Source organism: Martes martes (genome assembly GCF_963455335.1).
Source record: "Martes martes genome assembly, chromosome: 9".
NCBI classification, from domain to species: Eukaryota; Metazoa; Chordata; class Mammalia; order Carnivora; family Mustelidae; genus Martes; species Martes martes.
In genome coordinates, this window is record NC_137896.1 from 89,238,483 (window position 1) to 89,255,371 (window position 16,889).

The window sequence follows — 16,889 nt, forward strand, 5'->3', positions numbered from 1 at the left end:
AGTTTACCATCTTGACTATTTTTCTAAAGCTTTTATTTTTTTGACTCTTCCTGTTCAGCATCGTCATGGCGACCAGCACAGTGTGCCAGACCTGTTTCTCTCTCCCTGTTTGTGTCTCCCTTGGAGGGCAGTGCCTGTATCTTTTCCACTCTCTGTTTCCAGTTAGGTGCTCAATAAATATTTTTGAATAAATATATGAATATGAATATGGCCCAAGAGTTGTTTTCAGTATTTCTACTAAGAATATAAAGTCAGGGCAGCTGCTTCCTTTCCCATCCTGCCTGTCACCTTCAAGTTCTAATTTCTCTTAGTTCTAAGTTTTAAATGCACATGCATCCTGCTCTTGCACCTCCTCCCTGAAACCCCCTAATTCTCTGTATACCATCTTCAGTTCTCCTGATCTTTTGGAGAACCTTTGAAGAGAACTTTGAGAAATGCAAAATCAAGTTAACTGTAAATGAGCCCTCTCAGCCAGTAGGAATAAATCAGATGACCAAATCCCAGCCAACAGAGAGGGAGGGTTCATGGTGCCTTCCTTTTATACATTTAGTTCTTTTTCATTATAAAGGAAATACATGTTTCTTTAAAAAAAAGAAGGATTTTATTTATTTGAGAGAGAGAGAATGAGCACAAGCAAGGGGAAGGGTAGAGGAAGAGGGAGAAGTAGACTCTCTGTTGAGTAGGAAGCCCAGTTCAGGGCTTGATCCCAGGACCCTGGGACCATGACCTGAGCCAAAGGCAGATACTTAACTGACTGCGCCACCCAGGTGCCCCCATCTTAACTACTTTAAGTATGCAGTTCAGTTGTGTTAACAATATTCACACTGTTGTACAACTGATTTCCAGAACTCTTCTAAGAAAACTGAAATTATATCCATTAAACCATAACTCCTCATTTCCTTTTCTCCCCAACCACTGGCAACCACCATTCTAATTTGTCTATGAATTTGACTCCTTTAAGTGTCTCATAAAAGTGTGATCATAACTGTATTTGTTTGTGACTGTCTTATTTTGCTTAGCATTGTGTCCTCAAGTTTCATCCATTTTGTAGCATGTGTCAGTTTCTTTCCTTTTTAAGGCTAATTTTCCATTGTATGTATATACTACATTTTGTTCATCCATTCATTCATCAGTGAACACTTGAGTTGCTTTCATCTTTTGATTATTTGTGAATAGTGCTGCTATGAACATGAGTGTACAAATAACTCCTTGAGACCCTACTTTTTAGTTTTTTGGAGGTACAGACCCAGAAGTGGGATTGCTAGATCATATGGTCATTCTGTTTTTAAGTTTTTATGGAACTGTCATTCTGTTTTTCATATACGCAATTGTATATATTATACAGGTTCATATACTAGTGCTGCCTATACCCATAGAGGCAATTTTTATGTATGGATTGCAGATTCATTCTTTACACATGAATAATCAGTTGTCCTAGCATTGTTTATTGAAAAGACTGTTCTTTCCCCATGAATTTTCTTGGCTCTTTCGTTGAAAATCAAGTCACCATAAATGTTAGTGTTTATTTATGGACCGTCAGTTCTGTTCCCTTGATCTGTATGTTTATCCTGTGCCAGTATTAACCTGTTTTGATTACTCTACCTGTTTAGTAAGTTTTGACATCAGAAAGTGAGTCCTCCAACTTTGTCCATCCTTTTTCAGGGTTGGTTTGTCTACTGTGGGTCCCTTGAATTTCTAAATGAATTTTAGAATATGTTTGTCAGATTTTTGCAAAAAAAATAAAAAATAAAAAATAAAGCCAGGTGGGATTTTTGATAGGAATTGCCTTGAACCAACAAATCAATATGGGGAGTATTGCTATTTAACAGTATTGTCTTCAAATACATTGGGTCAGTTTTCCATTTGTTTTGATTGTCCATAATGTTTTTTCAACAGTGTTTTATAGTGTGCTAGTTTTATATTTATTTTGGTAAATACGTTCTTAGGTATTTTATTTTTTGTGCTATTGTAAATAGAACTGTTTTCTTAAGTTTCATTTTTGGATTATTAGCTGTATGTTAAAGTACAGTTGAGTTTTGTATATTGAGCTTGAATCCTGCAACTTTCCTGAGCTTGTTTCTTACAACCTGGTTGGTTTTGTGTGGTTTCCTTGGAATTTTCTATATGAGGATCTTGTCATTTACAAATACAGTTTTATTTCTTCCTTTCCAATCTGGATTTCTTTAATTTCTTTCCAGATTGTCCTGGGGAGGACATACAGTATGATGTTGAAGATAGGAGGAAGAATGGACATACTTGTCTTATTCTTGTCCTAGGGGAAATCATCTAGTCTTTAACCATTTGGTATCATTTAATAATATTGGTTCTTCTAATCCATGAACATGGAATATCTTTCCATTTGTTTGTGTCATCTTCAGTTTCTTTCAGTGTTTTTACAGCTTTCAGAGTTAGGTCTTAAACCTCCTTGGTTAATTTTAGTGCTAGGACTTTTATTATTATTGGTTCAATTGTAAATAGGATTATTTTCTTAATATCTCTTTCTGCTACTTCATTATTAGCATATAGAAATGCAACAGATTTCTGTATATTAATTTTGTGTCCTACTTTACTGAATTAGTTTGTCAGTTCTTACTAGAGATTTTTTGGTGGAGTCATTAGGATTTTCTTTATACAATATTATGTCATCTACAAATAGTGAAAGTTTTACTTTTTCCTTATCAGTTGGATGCCTTTTATTTCTTTTTCTTGTCTTGCTGCTGTGGCTAGGACTTCCAGTACTATGTTGAATTAAACTGGTGAAAGTGGATATCCTGATCTTGTTCCTGACCTGAGGGGAAAATTTTCCCGCTCTCAGTTTTTCACCATTGAGTATGATGTTAGCTATGGGATTTTCATATGTGGCCTTTATAATGTTGAGGTATGTTCTCTCTAAACCTACTTTGTTGAGGGTTTTTATCATGAATGGATGTTGTACTTTATCAGATGCTTTCTGTGCATTTATTGAGATGATCTTATGGTTTTATTCTTTCTCTTTTTAATTTGATAATGCTACAAACAATGAATGGCTCAACCAAGAAATCAAAGAAGAAATTGGAGAATACAGGGAGACAAATGAAAATGAAAACACAATGGTTCAGAATCTTTGGGATACAGCAAAAACAGTTCTTAGAGGGTAGATGATAGTAGTACAGGCCTACTTCAAGAAGCAAGAAAAATCTCAAAGAATCTAACCTCACATCTAAAGGATCTAGAAAAAGAACAAAGTCCAGAGCCAGTGGAATGAAGGAAATAATAAAAATTAGAGCAGAAGTAAATGAAATAGAGACTTAAGAAACGATAGACCTGATCAATGAAACCAGGAACTAGTTCTTTGAAAAGATTAACAAAATTGATAAACTTTTAGTAAGACTTACCAATAAAAGAAGAGAGGATTCAAATAAATAAAATCAGAAATGAAGGAGGAGAAATAACAACCAATACCACAGAAATACAAAGGATTATAAGAATATTATTAAAAACTATATGCCAACAAATTGGACAACCTAGGAGAAATGGATAAATTCCTAAGAAACATGTCACCTTCCAAAACTGAATCAGAAAAAAACAGAAAATTTGAACAGACCAATTACTAGCAATGAAATTGAATCAGTAATAAACTCCCAACAAACAAAAGTCCAGGACCTGGTGGATTCACAGGTTAATTCTACCAGTCATTTAAAGAATAGTTAATACCTGGGAGGAGTCAAGATGGCGGAGAAGTAGCAGGCTGAAACGACATCGGGTAGCAGGAGATCAGCTAGATAGCTTATCTAACCATTGTGAACACCTACAAATCCAACGGGAAATCGAAGAGAAGAAGAGCAACAATTCTAGAAACAGAAAATCGATCACTTTATGAAAGGTAGGACCAGCAGAGAAGTGAATCCAAAGCAATGGGAAGATAGACCCTGGGGTGAGGGGCCGGCTCCCGGCAAGCGGCGGAGCAACGGAGCACAAAATCGGGACTTTTAAAAGTCTGCTCCACTGGGAGACATTGCTCCAGGAGCTAAACTGGGGGGAAACCCAGGTGGGGTCAGCATAACCCCAGGTCCCGCAGGGTCACGGAAGGACCGGGGGTGTCTGAGGGCCGCGGAGCTCGAAGGTATTGGAGCGGGGCAGCCAGCTACAGCGACAGAGCCGAGGACTGAGCTCTCAGCCCGGGGTTACCTTGTGCCGGTCGTAGGCTGGGTGGGCTCGGAGTGCGGCCGGAGGCCACGGAGACGGAAGCGACCACGCGCTTTTCTCCAGGTTCCAGCAATTGACTGCTTTCCTCAAGGCGCGACCGCAGGCCAGGGAGGCAGGGCGGTTGGGCGCTTTTCTCTGAGAGCACACTGAGGAGCGGAACCCCAAGCTCTCGGCTCCTCCGGGCCGAGAAATTGGGCGGCCGCCATCTTCATTCCCATCCTCCGGAACTCTACGGAAAGCGTTCAGGGAACAAAAGCAAACCCGAGCGGATTACTTAGCCTGGCCCCTGGCAACGGTGGTGCAATTCCGCCTGCAGCAAAGACACTTGAGAATCACTACAACGGGCCCCTCCCCCATAAGATCAACAAGAAACCCATCCAAAACCAACTTCAGTCACCAAGAACAGCGGAATTCCACAGCAGGAGAAAGCGAATCTTATCTGGACAAAATGACAAGGCGGAAAAACTCACCTCAAAAAAACAAGAGGCCATACCGAAGGCTGGAGACCTAATCACAGACATTGGTCACATGACAGATCTAGAGTTCAGAATGATGATTCTCAAGGTTCTAGCCGGGCTCGAAAAAGGCATAGAAGATATTAGAGAAACCCTCTCTGGAGAGATAAAAGCCCTTTCTGGAGAAATAAAAGAACTAAAATCTAACCAAGTTGAAATCAAAAAGGCTATTAATGAGGTGCAGTCAAAAATGGAAGCTCTCACTGCTAGGATAAATGAGGCAGAAGAAAGAATTAGTGACATAGAAGACCAAATGACAGAGAATAAAGAAGCTGAGCAAAAGAGAGACAAACAAATACTGGACCATGAGGAGAGAATTTGAGAGATAAGCGACACCATAAGACGACACAACATTAGAATAATTGGGATTCCAGAAGAAGAAGAAAGAGAGGGGAGCAGAAGGTATATTGGAGACAATTATTGGAGAGAATTTCCCTAATATGGCAAAGGGAACAAACATCAAAATCCAGGAGATGCTAAGAACGCCACTCAAAATCAATAAAAATAGGTCCACACCTCGTCACCTGATAGTAAAATTTACAAGTCTTAGCGACAAAAAGAAAATCGTGAAAGCAGCCCGGGAAAAGAAGTCTGTAACATACAAGGGTAAAAACATTAGATTGGCAGCGGACCTATCCACAGAGACCTGGCAGGCCAGAAAGAACTGGCATGATATATTCAGAGCCCTAAAGGAGAAAAACATGCAGCCAAGAATACTATATCCGGCTAGGCTATCATTGAAAATAGAAGGAGAGATAAAGAGCTTCCAGGACAAACAAAAGCTGAAAGAATTTGCAAACACCAAACCAGCTCTACAGGAAATATTGAAAGGGGTCCTCTAAGCAAAGAGAGACTCTAAAAGTAGTAGATCAGAAAGAAACAGAGACAATATACAGTACCAGTCACCTTACAGGCAATACAATGGCACTAAATTCATATCTCTCAATAGTTACCCTGAATGTTAATGGGCTAAATGCCCCAATCAAAAGACACAGGGTATCAGAATGGATAAAAAAACAAAACCCATCAATATGCTGCCTACAAGAAAACCATTTTAGACCTGAAGACACCTCCAGATTTAAAGTGAGGGGGTGGAAAACAATGTACCATGCTAATGGACATCAGAAGAAACCTGGGGTGGCAATCCTTATATCAGATCAATTAGATTTTAAGCCAAAGACTATAATAAGAGATGAGGAAGGACACTATATCATGCTCAAAGGGTCTGTCCAACAATTAGACCTAACAATCTTAAATATCTATGCCCCTAACATGGGAGCAGCCAACTATATAAACCAATAATAACAAAATCAAAGAAATACATCGACAGTAATACAATAATAGCAGGGGACTTTAACACTCCCCTCACTGAAATGGACAGATCATCTAAGCAAAAGATCTACAAGGAAATAAAGGCCTTAAATGACACACTGGACCAGATGGACATCACAGATCTATTCAGAACATTCCATCCCAAAGCAACAGAATATACATTCTTCTCTGGTGCGCATGGAACATTCTCCAGAATAGACCACATCCTGGGTCATAAATCAGGTCTCAATCGGTACCAAAAGATTGAGATCATTCCCTGCATATTTTCAGACCATAATGCTCTGAAGCTAGAACTCAATCACAAGAGGAAATTTGGAAAGAACGCAAATACATGGAGACTAAACAGCATCCTTCTAAAAAATGAATGGGTCAACCAGGAAATTAAAGAAGAATTGAAAAAATTCATGGAAACAAATGATAATGAAAACACAAGAGTTCAAAATCTGTGGGACACAACAAAGGCAGTCCTGAGAGGAAAATATATAGCGGTGCAAGCCTTTCTCAAGAAACAAGAAAGGTCTCAAATACACAACCTAACCCTACACCTAAAGGAGCTGGAGAGAGAACAACAAAGAAAGCCTAAACCCAGCAGGAGAAGAGAAATCATAAAGATCAGAGTAGAAATCAATGAAATAGAAACTAAAAAAAAAAATAGAACAAATCAACAAAACTAGGAGCTGGTTCTTTGAAAGAATTAATAAGATTGACAAACCCCTGGCCAGTCTTACCAAAAAGAAAAGAGAAAGGACGCAAATAAATAAAATCATGAATAAACGAGGAGAGATCACAACCAACACCAAAGAAATACAAACAATTATAAGAACATACTACGAGCAACTCTACACCAACAAATTTGACAATCTGGAAGAAATGGATACATTTCTAGAGACATATAAACTACCACAACTGAACCAGGAAGAAATAGATAACCTGAACAGACCCATAACCAGTAAGGAGATTGAAACTGTCATCAAAAATCTCCAAACAAACAAAAGTCCAGGACCAGACGGCTTCCTGGGGGAATTCTACCAAACATTTAAAGAAGAATTAATTCCTATTCTCCTGAAACTGTTCCAAAAAATAGAAATGGAAGGAAAACTTCCAAACTCATTCTATGAGGCCAGCATCACCTTGATCCCAAAACCAGACAAGGATCCCACCAAAAAAGAGAATTACAGACCAATATCCTTGATGAACACAGATGCGAAAATTCTCACCAAAATACTGGCCAATAGGATCCAACGGTACATTAAAAGGATTATTCACCATGACCAAGTGGGATTTATTCCAGGGCTGCAAAGTTGGTTCAACGTCCACGAATCCATCAATGTGATACAATACATTAATAAAAGAAAGAGTAAGAACCATATGATACTCTCAATAGATGCTGAAAAAGCATTTGACAAAGTGCAGCATCCCTTCCTGATTAAAACTCTTCAAAGTGTAGGGATAGAAGGCACATACCTCAATATTATCAAAGCCATCTATGAAAAACCCACCGCAAATATCATTCTCAATGGAGAAAAACTGAAAGCTTTTCCGCTAAGGTCAGGAACACGGCAGGGATGTCCGTTATCACCACTGCTGTTCAACATAGTACTAGAAGTCCTAGCCTCAGCAATCAGACAACAAAAAGAAATTAAAGGCATCCAAATCGGCAAAGAAGTCAAACTATCACTCTTTGCAGATGATATGATACTATATGTGGAAAACCCAAAGGCTCCACTCCAAAACTGCTGGAACATATACAGGAATTCAGTAAAGTGTTTGGATATAAAGTCAATGCACAGAAATCAGTCGCATTTCTTTACACTAACAACAAGACAGAAGAAAGAGAAATTGAGGAGTCAGTCTCATTTACAATTGCACCCAAAACCATAAGATACCTAGGAATAAATCTAACCAAAGAGGCAAAGAATCTATACTCAGAAAACTATGAAGTACTCATGAAAGAAATTGAGGAAGACACAAAGAAATGGAAAAATATTCCATGCTCATGGATTGGAAGAACAAATATTGTGAAAATGTCTATTCTACTTAAAGCAATCTACACAGTTAATGCAATCCCTATCAAAATCCCATCCATTTTTTTAAGAAATAGAATAAATAATCCTAAAATTTATATGGAACCAGAAAAGACCTCGAATAGCCAAAGGAATATTGAAAAAGAAAGCCAAAGTCGGTGGCATCACAATTCCAGACTTCAAGCTCTATTACAAAGCTGTCATCATCAAGACAGTATGGTACTGGCACAAAAGCAGACATATAGACCAATGGAACAGAATAGAGAGCCCAGAAATAGACCCTCAACTCTATGGTCAACTAATTTTCGACAAAGCAGGAAGGAATGTCCAATGGAAAAAAGACAGCCTCTTCAACAAATGGTGCTGGGAAAATTGGACAGCCACATGCAGAAAAATGAAATTGGACTATTTCCTTACACCACACACGAAAATAGACTCAAAATGGATGAAGGACCTCAATGTGAGAAAGGAATCTATCAAAATCCTTGAGGAGAACGCAGGCAGCAACCTCTTTGACCTCAACCGCAGCAACTTCTTCCTAGGAACATCACCAAAGACAACAGAAGCAAGGGCAAAAATGAACTATTGGGATTTCATCAAGATCAAAAGCTTTTGCACAGCAAAGGAAACAGTTAACAAAACCAAAAGACAACTGACAGAATGGGAGAAGATATTTGCAAACGACATATCAGATAAAGGGCTAGTATCCAAAATCTATAAAGAGCTTATCAAACTCAACACCTAAAGAACAAATAATCCGGTCAAGAAATGGGCAGAGGACATGAACAGACATTTCTGCAAAGAAGACATCCAGATGGCCTACAGACACATGAAAAAATGCTCCACATCACTTGGCATCAGGGAAATACAAATCAAAACCACAATGAGATACCACCTCATGCCAGTCAGAATGGCTAAAATTAACAAGTCAAGAAATGATAGATGCTGGCGAGGATGCGGAGAGAGGGGAACCCTCCTACACTGCTGGTGGGAATGCAAGCTGGTGCAACCACTCTGGAAAACAGTGTGGAGGTTCCTCAAAAAACTGAAAATAGAGCTACCCTATGACCCAGCAATTGCACTACTGGGTATATATCCTAAAGATGCAAACATGGTGCTCCGAAGGGGCACGTGCACCCAAATGTTTATAGCAGCAACGTCCACAATAGCCAAACTGTGGAAAGAGCCTAGATGTCCATCAACAGATGAATGGATAAAGAAGATGTGATATGTATACACAATGGAATACTATGGAGCCATCAAAAGACATGAAATCTTGCCATTTGTGATGACGTGGATGGAACTAGAGGGTATCATGCTTAGCGAAATAAGTCAATCGGAGAAAGACAACTATCATATGATCTCTTTGATATGAGGAAGTGGAGATGCAAGGCGGGGGGGGGTTGGGGGGAGGTAGGAAAAGAAAAAATGAAAAGATGGGATTGGGAGGGAGACAAACCATAAAAGACTCAATCTCAAAAAACAGACTGAGGGTTGCTGGGGGGACGGGAGAGGGTGGTGGGGAAATAGACATTGGGGAGGGTATGTGCTATGATGAGTGCTGTGAAATGTGTAAACCTGGCGATTCACAGACCTGTACCCCTGGGGATAAAAATACATTATATGTTTATTAAAATAAAAAAATTAAAAAAAAAACAAAGGAAGAAGAGTTAATACCTATTCTTAAACTATTCCAGAAAATAGAAGAAGGAAACTTTCAGATTCATTCTATAATGCCACATTACCCTGATACCAAAATTGTATAAAGACATTACAAAAAAATAGTACAGTAGGCCAGTATGTCTTATGAACATAGATGCAGAAATCTTTGACAAAATATTAGCAACCTCAATCTAATAATACATTAAAAAAATTATTCACCATGATCAAGTGGGATTTATTCATGGGATGTGAGTGTGGTTAAATATTTGCAAATAAATCAACATGATACATTACATTAACATGCAAAAGGATAAAAACCATATGATCATCTCAGTAGATGCAGAAGAATTATTGTAGTTTTTAAAAATTACTTTATTTTATATTTAAATTCAATTAATTAACATCTAAGGCTACCTTATGGTTTCAGAGGTAGAGGTCAGTGATTCATCAGTCTTATATATAACACAGTGTTCATTACATCACATGCCCTCCTTGATGTCTGTCACCCAGTTACCTCATCCCTCCATCCCTACCCTCTTCCAGCAACCCTCAGTTTGTTTCCTATGATTAAGAGTCTGATATGGTTTGTGTCCATCTCTGGTTTCATCTTGTTTTATTTTTTTCCTCTCTTTCCCTATGATCCTCTGTTTTGTTTCTTGAATTCCACAAATGAGTAAGATCATATGGTAATTATCTTTCTGTTCCTGATTTATTTTGCTTAGCATATCCTCTAGTTCCATCCACATTGTTGCAAATGACAAGATTTCTTTCTTTCTTTTTTTTTTTTAAGATTTTATTTATTTGACAGACAGAGATCACAAGTAGGCAGAGAGGCAGGCAGAGAGAGAGGGAAGCAGGTTCCCTGCTGAGCAGAGAGCCCGATGTGGGGCTCCATCCCGGGACCCTGGGACCATGACCTGAGCCGAAAGCAGAGGCTTTAACCCACTGAGCCACCCAGGCGCCCCAAGATTTCTTTTTTTGTTTTGTTTTGTTTTTTTAATTTTTTTTTTAAGATTTCGTTTTTTTGTTGGCTGACTAATATTCTGGTGTGTGTGTGTGTGTACACATACATACCACATCTTTATGCATTCATCTGTTGATGGGCATCTGGGCTCTTTCCAAGTTTGGTTATTGTGGACATTGCTGCTATAAACATTGGGGTGCAGGTGCCCCTCCAGATCACTACATTTGTTTCTTTGGGGTAAATCCCTAGTAGTGCAATTGCTGGGTTGTAGGGTAGCTCTATTTTCAACTTTTTGAGGAACCTCCATGCTGTTTTCCAGAGTAGCTGCAGCAGCTTGCATTCCCACCAACAATGTAGGAAGGTTCCCCTTTCTCTGCATCCTCACCAACATCTGTCGTTTTCTGACTTGTTAATTTTAGCCATTCTGACTGGTGTGAAGTGATATCTCATTGTGGTTTTGATTTGTATTTCCCTGATGCCAAGTGAAGTTGAACACTTTTTCGTGTTGGCCATTTGTATGTCTTCTTTGGAGAAATGTCTGTTCATGTCTTCTGCCCATTTCTTGCCTGGATTATTTCTTTCAGTGTTGAGTTTGATAAGTTCTTTATAGATTTTGGGTACTAGTCCTTTATCTGATATGTCATTTGAAAATATCTTCTCCTGTTCTGTTGGTTGTCTTTCGATTTTGTCGACTGTTTCCTTCGCTGTGCAAAAGCAGTCGTAGTTTTAATTTGCATTTCCTTAATGTAAATGGTATTGAACATGTTGTTATGCCCCATGCCCCAGCTCTATTTTAGTAAGAGAAATGCTGGGGTTTTGTCCATTTTTCTGATTGGGTTGTCTTTTTTTTTTTTTTTTTAAAGCTGATAAGGTTTCGACATCCTTATGTGTGTTAGATACAAGTCTTTTATTGGATATGAGGGTTGCAAAATTTTCTTCCAGCCTATAGCTGGGAGAGAGAGGGGCCCATCATTGCTGCTGTAAGGAAAAGTCCAGTTTCCCTGTGTGGTCTCCACACAGGAAGGGGTATCTCCTTACCAGCCATCATGGGTTAAAAATAGGTCCTGCGGGGTGCCTGGGTGACTCAGTGGGTTAAAGCCTCTGCCTTCGGCTCGGGTCATGATCCCAGAGTCCTGGGATCGAGCCCTGCATGGGGCTCTCTGCTCAGCAGGGAGCCTGCTTCCTCCTCTCTCTCTCTCTCTCTCTCTCTCTAACTGCCTTTCTGCCTACTTGTGATCTCTATCTGTCAAATAAATAAATAAAATCTTTAAAAAAGAAAAAAAATAGGTCCTGGGCCCCTGCTTGGCCATCTCTAATACCTTGGCTTAGATGTTGGGGTGTCTTGTCATTTAGCAAGGGTAGAGGTTTAGGCTCCTCATTTAGCCTTTGCTGATATGAGAAAAGCAGGTGTCCCCCCCCCCCCACCATGGTGTTTGGCTGGAATAGAGCAGTTATGGTCTAAAGGTTTTCTATCTTGCTAGACTTCGCTTTTACTGTTTTGTTTGTATTTTTTTGTTTTGTTTTTTAAGCTAATGAGGGTGGATTTTTATTAGAGACTTTGTCTATGCCCTTTTTTCCTGTGTTGTTGGCCTCTTTAGCTCCTAAATCCGGAATATATGAGTTACAAAGAAAACCCAGGGATTTCACTACCATGTCCTTCCTCTGGTCCCAGAATCCCTAGCCTGCCTGCCTTCTCTCCATCTTTCAGATAATTCTTATGTTTGTTTTATACATAATGTCTAGGACTTTAAGTTACACTTATCAGACAAATAGGAGAAGGTACAACTACTCCATTATATCAGAAGTGACAGCATAATTTTAGGTATTTTTATTTGAAATCAAATAGGATGCCAGGTAATGATTTCATAGGTAAAACAGAAATCTCAAAGAAGTTTTATCTTTATGGTAGCTTTAGGTTCTGATCCAGTACCCCAGAAAGAATTACTCATTCTTTTTCCTATTTTTAGGAATAGTCCTTTCCTTATTCTTATTGGTATAATATTAGGGTATAGACCAAGCTTCTGTAACAAATAGACCCCCAAATGCAATGGCTCACATATGGTAGAATTTTATTTTCCTTTTTTATAGTAGTCTAGGATAGGAAGAGGAGCTCTTGTCCTTAAAGGTATCCAAAGACCCAAGCAGACTTGACAGCTAAGCCATTTGCACACATGGCTTCTGAGATTGTTCTAGATATTACCATTTTCAGCTGGCAAGAGTAATGGTGATGGTAGTGAAGGTGGTAGTAGGGGAACATGGACGTCAAGAATTTGATTTTCTAAGGACAGGAAGCAGAAATTATACTTACTGCTTTTGCTCATATACCACTGGCCTAAACCCAGTCATAACAGTCATACCTAGGTAAAGGAACCTGGAAAGGTCTCCAGTTTTGTGGCCATGTGACCAGCAAAAGTTGGGGTAAGGGACCTCTGTTACTAAAAGCAAAAAGGTGAGAATACTGAGGGACCAAAGTAGTCTTTACTTTTATTAGTTTAGTGAAACATTAAAAAAAATTTTTTTTTAAAGATTTTATTTATTTATTTGACACAGAGAGAGATCACAAGTAAGCAGAGAGGCAGACAGAGGGAGAGGGGTAAGCAGGCTTCCTGCTGAGCAGAGAGCCCGATGTGGGGCTTGAGATCATGACCGGAGCTGAAGGCAGAGCCTTAACCCACTGAGCCACCCAGGCACCCCTAGTGAAACATTTTTAGAAGAAATTAACAATGTGGTCTTAGTTATCATGAGCCATTTTATCCTATAGTTAGCTGTCCTTTTTGTTATGTTCCTACCTGTTTTATTATAATAGATCAACAGGACCTTTGTGGTCAAATCTTAGCCTGGATTATATAACTGGTTTTTATATAACTATTCGGACTACAAGTAAGAACTTGTTTCTGTCTTCTAGGGTGTACGGAGTCCACGGGGAATAGGATGCAAGCCAGAAGCTGTATGTAGTCACATTATTATTGAGAGCCATGAAAAAGGATGTTTCAGGACTCTAACTGCTGAACAGCCACAATTGGATAGTCACCCTTGTGTTTTCAGATCTGCTGACCCCTCAGAAATGATCAGAGGACAACGGAGTCCATCATCATGGAGAACCAGACACATCGACCTTTCCAAATCACTAGACCAGAGAAACCCCCATTTCAAAGTTTGGAATTCCTTGCAGTTACGAAGTCATTCCCCATTTCAAAACTTTACAGCTGATGACTTCAGAATTAGCCAGGGTCTTCGAATGCCATTCCATGAAAAGATAGACCCTTGGCTGTCAGAATTAGTAGAACCTGCTTGTGTGCCATCTGAAGAAATGGATTGTCATTCTTCATCACAAATGCTGCCCCCAGAACCCTTGAAAAAGTTTACTACTTCCATCACTTTTTCATCTCACCGACATTCTAAATGCTTTTCAGATTCCTCTGTTTTTAAGGTTGGTGTTACTGAAGGTAGCCAGTGTACTGGAGCATCTGTGGGGGTATTTAATTCTCATTTCACTGAAAAGCAAAATCCTCCCAAAGATCTAAAACAGAGAATCTCTTCCCCTTCGTCATTTAAAATTGTTAGTCATTCACCAGATAAAGCTGTGACTATCTTAGCAGAAAGTGGTAGGCAAAGCCAAAAACTATCTGTTGAACATTCTCAGCAAGAAGAAGAACTCTTAGAAAGATCAGATTTTAAAGGCAGTGATTCTGAGCCCAGTACCAGTGAAAAGGGTAGCAATGTCAAGGAAGTTCATTTTTCTGATAACCATACCTTCATTAGAATGAGCAGACCAAATTCCACACTAGGAGTAAAAGAGAAGAATGTAACTATAACTCCAGATATTGCTTCGCACATTATTCTTGAACAACGAGAGCTCTTTGAACCAAGCAAAGCCTCACATGCAGATCACCATGTAAGAAAACACCATTCTCCCCCTCCTCAACATCAGGATTACGTAGCTCCAAACCTTCCTTGTCGCATTTTTCTTGAAAAACGAGAACTCTTTGAACAAAGCAAAACCCCACATTTAGATCATCAAATGAGAGAAAACCACTGTCCCTTTCCTCAAAGTCAGGATTATATAGCTTCAGACATTCCTTCTTCCATTTTTCTTGAACAACGTCAGCTCTTTGAACAAAGCAAAACCCCAGATGTAGATCACATGGGAAAATACCATTCCCCTCTTCCTCAGGGTCAGGATTATATAATAGAAAAGAATAACCAGCATAAGTTTAAATCATATATTTCTAATATGATAAATGTTGAAGCCAAGTTTGATAATGTGGTGTCCCAGTCAGCCCCAAATCAGTGTACATTAGTAACATCTGCATCTACTCCACCCTCAAATAGAAAAGCACTTTCTTGTGTTCGTATAACTCTTTATCCCAAGACTCCTTCCAAGTTGGATAATGGAACCTTAGATGAAAGATTTCACTCATTGGATCCTGCTTCTAAAACAAGGATGAATAGTGAGTTTAACTCTGACCTACAAGCTATATCTTCAAGATCATTGGAACCAACCTCCAAATTATTGACCGGTAAACCTGTAGCACAGAATCAACAATCTTTAGGTTTTTTAGGACCTAAATCTTCACCGGACTTCCAAGTTGTACAGTCTCCTCTTCCAGATAGTGATACTATTTCCCAGGACTTGAAAACCATACTTTTTCAGAATAGCCAGATAGTAACCTCAAGGCAAACACAAGTGAATGTTTCAGATTTGGAAGGATATTCCAGTCCAGAAGGGACTCCGGTATCTGCAGATCGGTGAGTCTCAATGCGATGACAAGCAAGCTGATGGAATTTGTGATAGAGGGTTTTAAATACTTAAGCAAATGTAAGTTCTTGGGGGAAAGGCAGTACAATTTTTCTTAGGGGAGGTTGTATCTGAATATTCTTCTAGAAGTCGAAATTTCAAGACATAAATGCCTAGGTAAAAGAGAATGTCTGAAAGTAATGTATTTATAATTTCAGAGGGCTTTTGACAAGACTTGGCATTGAGTATTTCAAAACATCGCATTACTTTGGGAAGAGTCTTTGATCATCCCATCGTACAATTTACTAATTGTTTATTGTATTGGAAATACGCTGAACACCAGGCTTTGGGATACGTGCATGTGCTCACTCTCTTGCTTGTTTGTGCATCTTCTCTCTCTCTCCCTTCTTGGTTTTCATTTCATGATTCTCCTCAGATATTTAGTATTTGTAATGAAAAGTAACTTTCCAGCAGAGAATCCTGGCAGACATCACTTTAGTCAAGTTATCAAGGCTAACATCACCGGTAATGCATGTCAATATAGTGTTCTGTTTGATGTGATGCCCCACTTCACAGTGTATTATAGGAAAGGAAACCCAGGTCAGGACTAAATGCATTAGGTTTATACTATTCAGACTAATTTTAAGACTATCATTAATTCAGTTTTACGTTTTGAATCCTTTAAAATACAGCTAAACAGAATTACCCTGTGTGTTTCACGGTCTACCTGATAGTTGAGAAGGCAGCATATCGTAGTAAAGAGCCTGGGCTCGTAAAGAAGGAAGGGAAAAAAAGGTTTATTCAGCATCCACGTGTGGTGGTCACAGCAGTGAGGGACTTCTGTATGTTATCTCATTTAATGCTCATGATAACCCTATGAGGTAGGTTTTTTACTCTCTGGGAAACCAAGACACTGATATTGCTACTTTGTCAGCAGACAGTATGGTCTCACATAATGCTGGGTTTGGGGGGTTTTTGGGCCCTTTTTTTTTTTTTTTAAAGATTTATTTATTTATTTTTTTGAGGGTGGGAAGGGTCGGGGGAGAGGGAGAGAAAATCTCCAGCAGGCTCCCTGCTGAGTGTGGAGCATGACAAGGGCTTAATCTTACATCCTGAGATCATGACGTGACCAAGAGTCAGATGCTCAACCAACTGAGCCATCCAGGTGCCCCCACACATACTGCTGTTTATAAGCAACAGAATAGGCATTCTAGTGCAGTCTGTTTAAAGCAAGAGGTTGTTCACTGCATGGTAGTGTCTCCCCAAATCTTGAACCCTGCTTTCAGCTCCTCTATCAGTAATTCTCCTGGACAAGTCATTTAATATCTTTGGTACTCATATGTGGATGATGTTGGGAGGAAAGGCTTGAAAAGCTGCTGGAAGGCCCCTTGTAGCTCTAAAACTTAGTGATTTAGATTGGATTGGGCCTGAAAAACAGGGTCAGTCTCTGCTTTCAGTATTATAATACT

General features: G+C 39.2%; 1 protein-coding gene across 1 annotated transcript in view; it reads left to right on the forward strand.

Annotated features, from left to right (window-relative positions):
* ALMS1 (ALMS1 centrosome and basal body associated protein) overlaps window positions 1-16,889 on the forward strand; it is a 202,301-nt gene that overhangs the window by 85,583 nt on the left and 99,829 nt on the right. Inside the window, exon 9 of the mRNA XM_080813640.1 lies at window positions 13,588-15,431. Within this exon, the coding sequence (XP_080669766.1) occupies window positions 13,588-15,431 (1,844 nt within the window). The remainder of the gene's footprint in view (window positions 1-13,587; window positions 15,432-16,889) is intronic.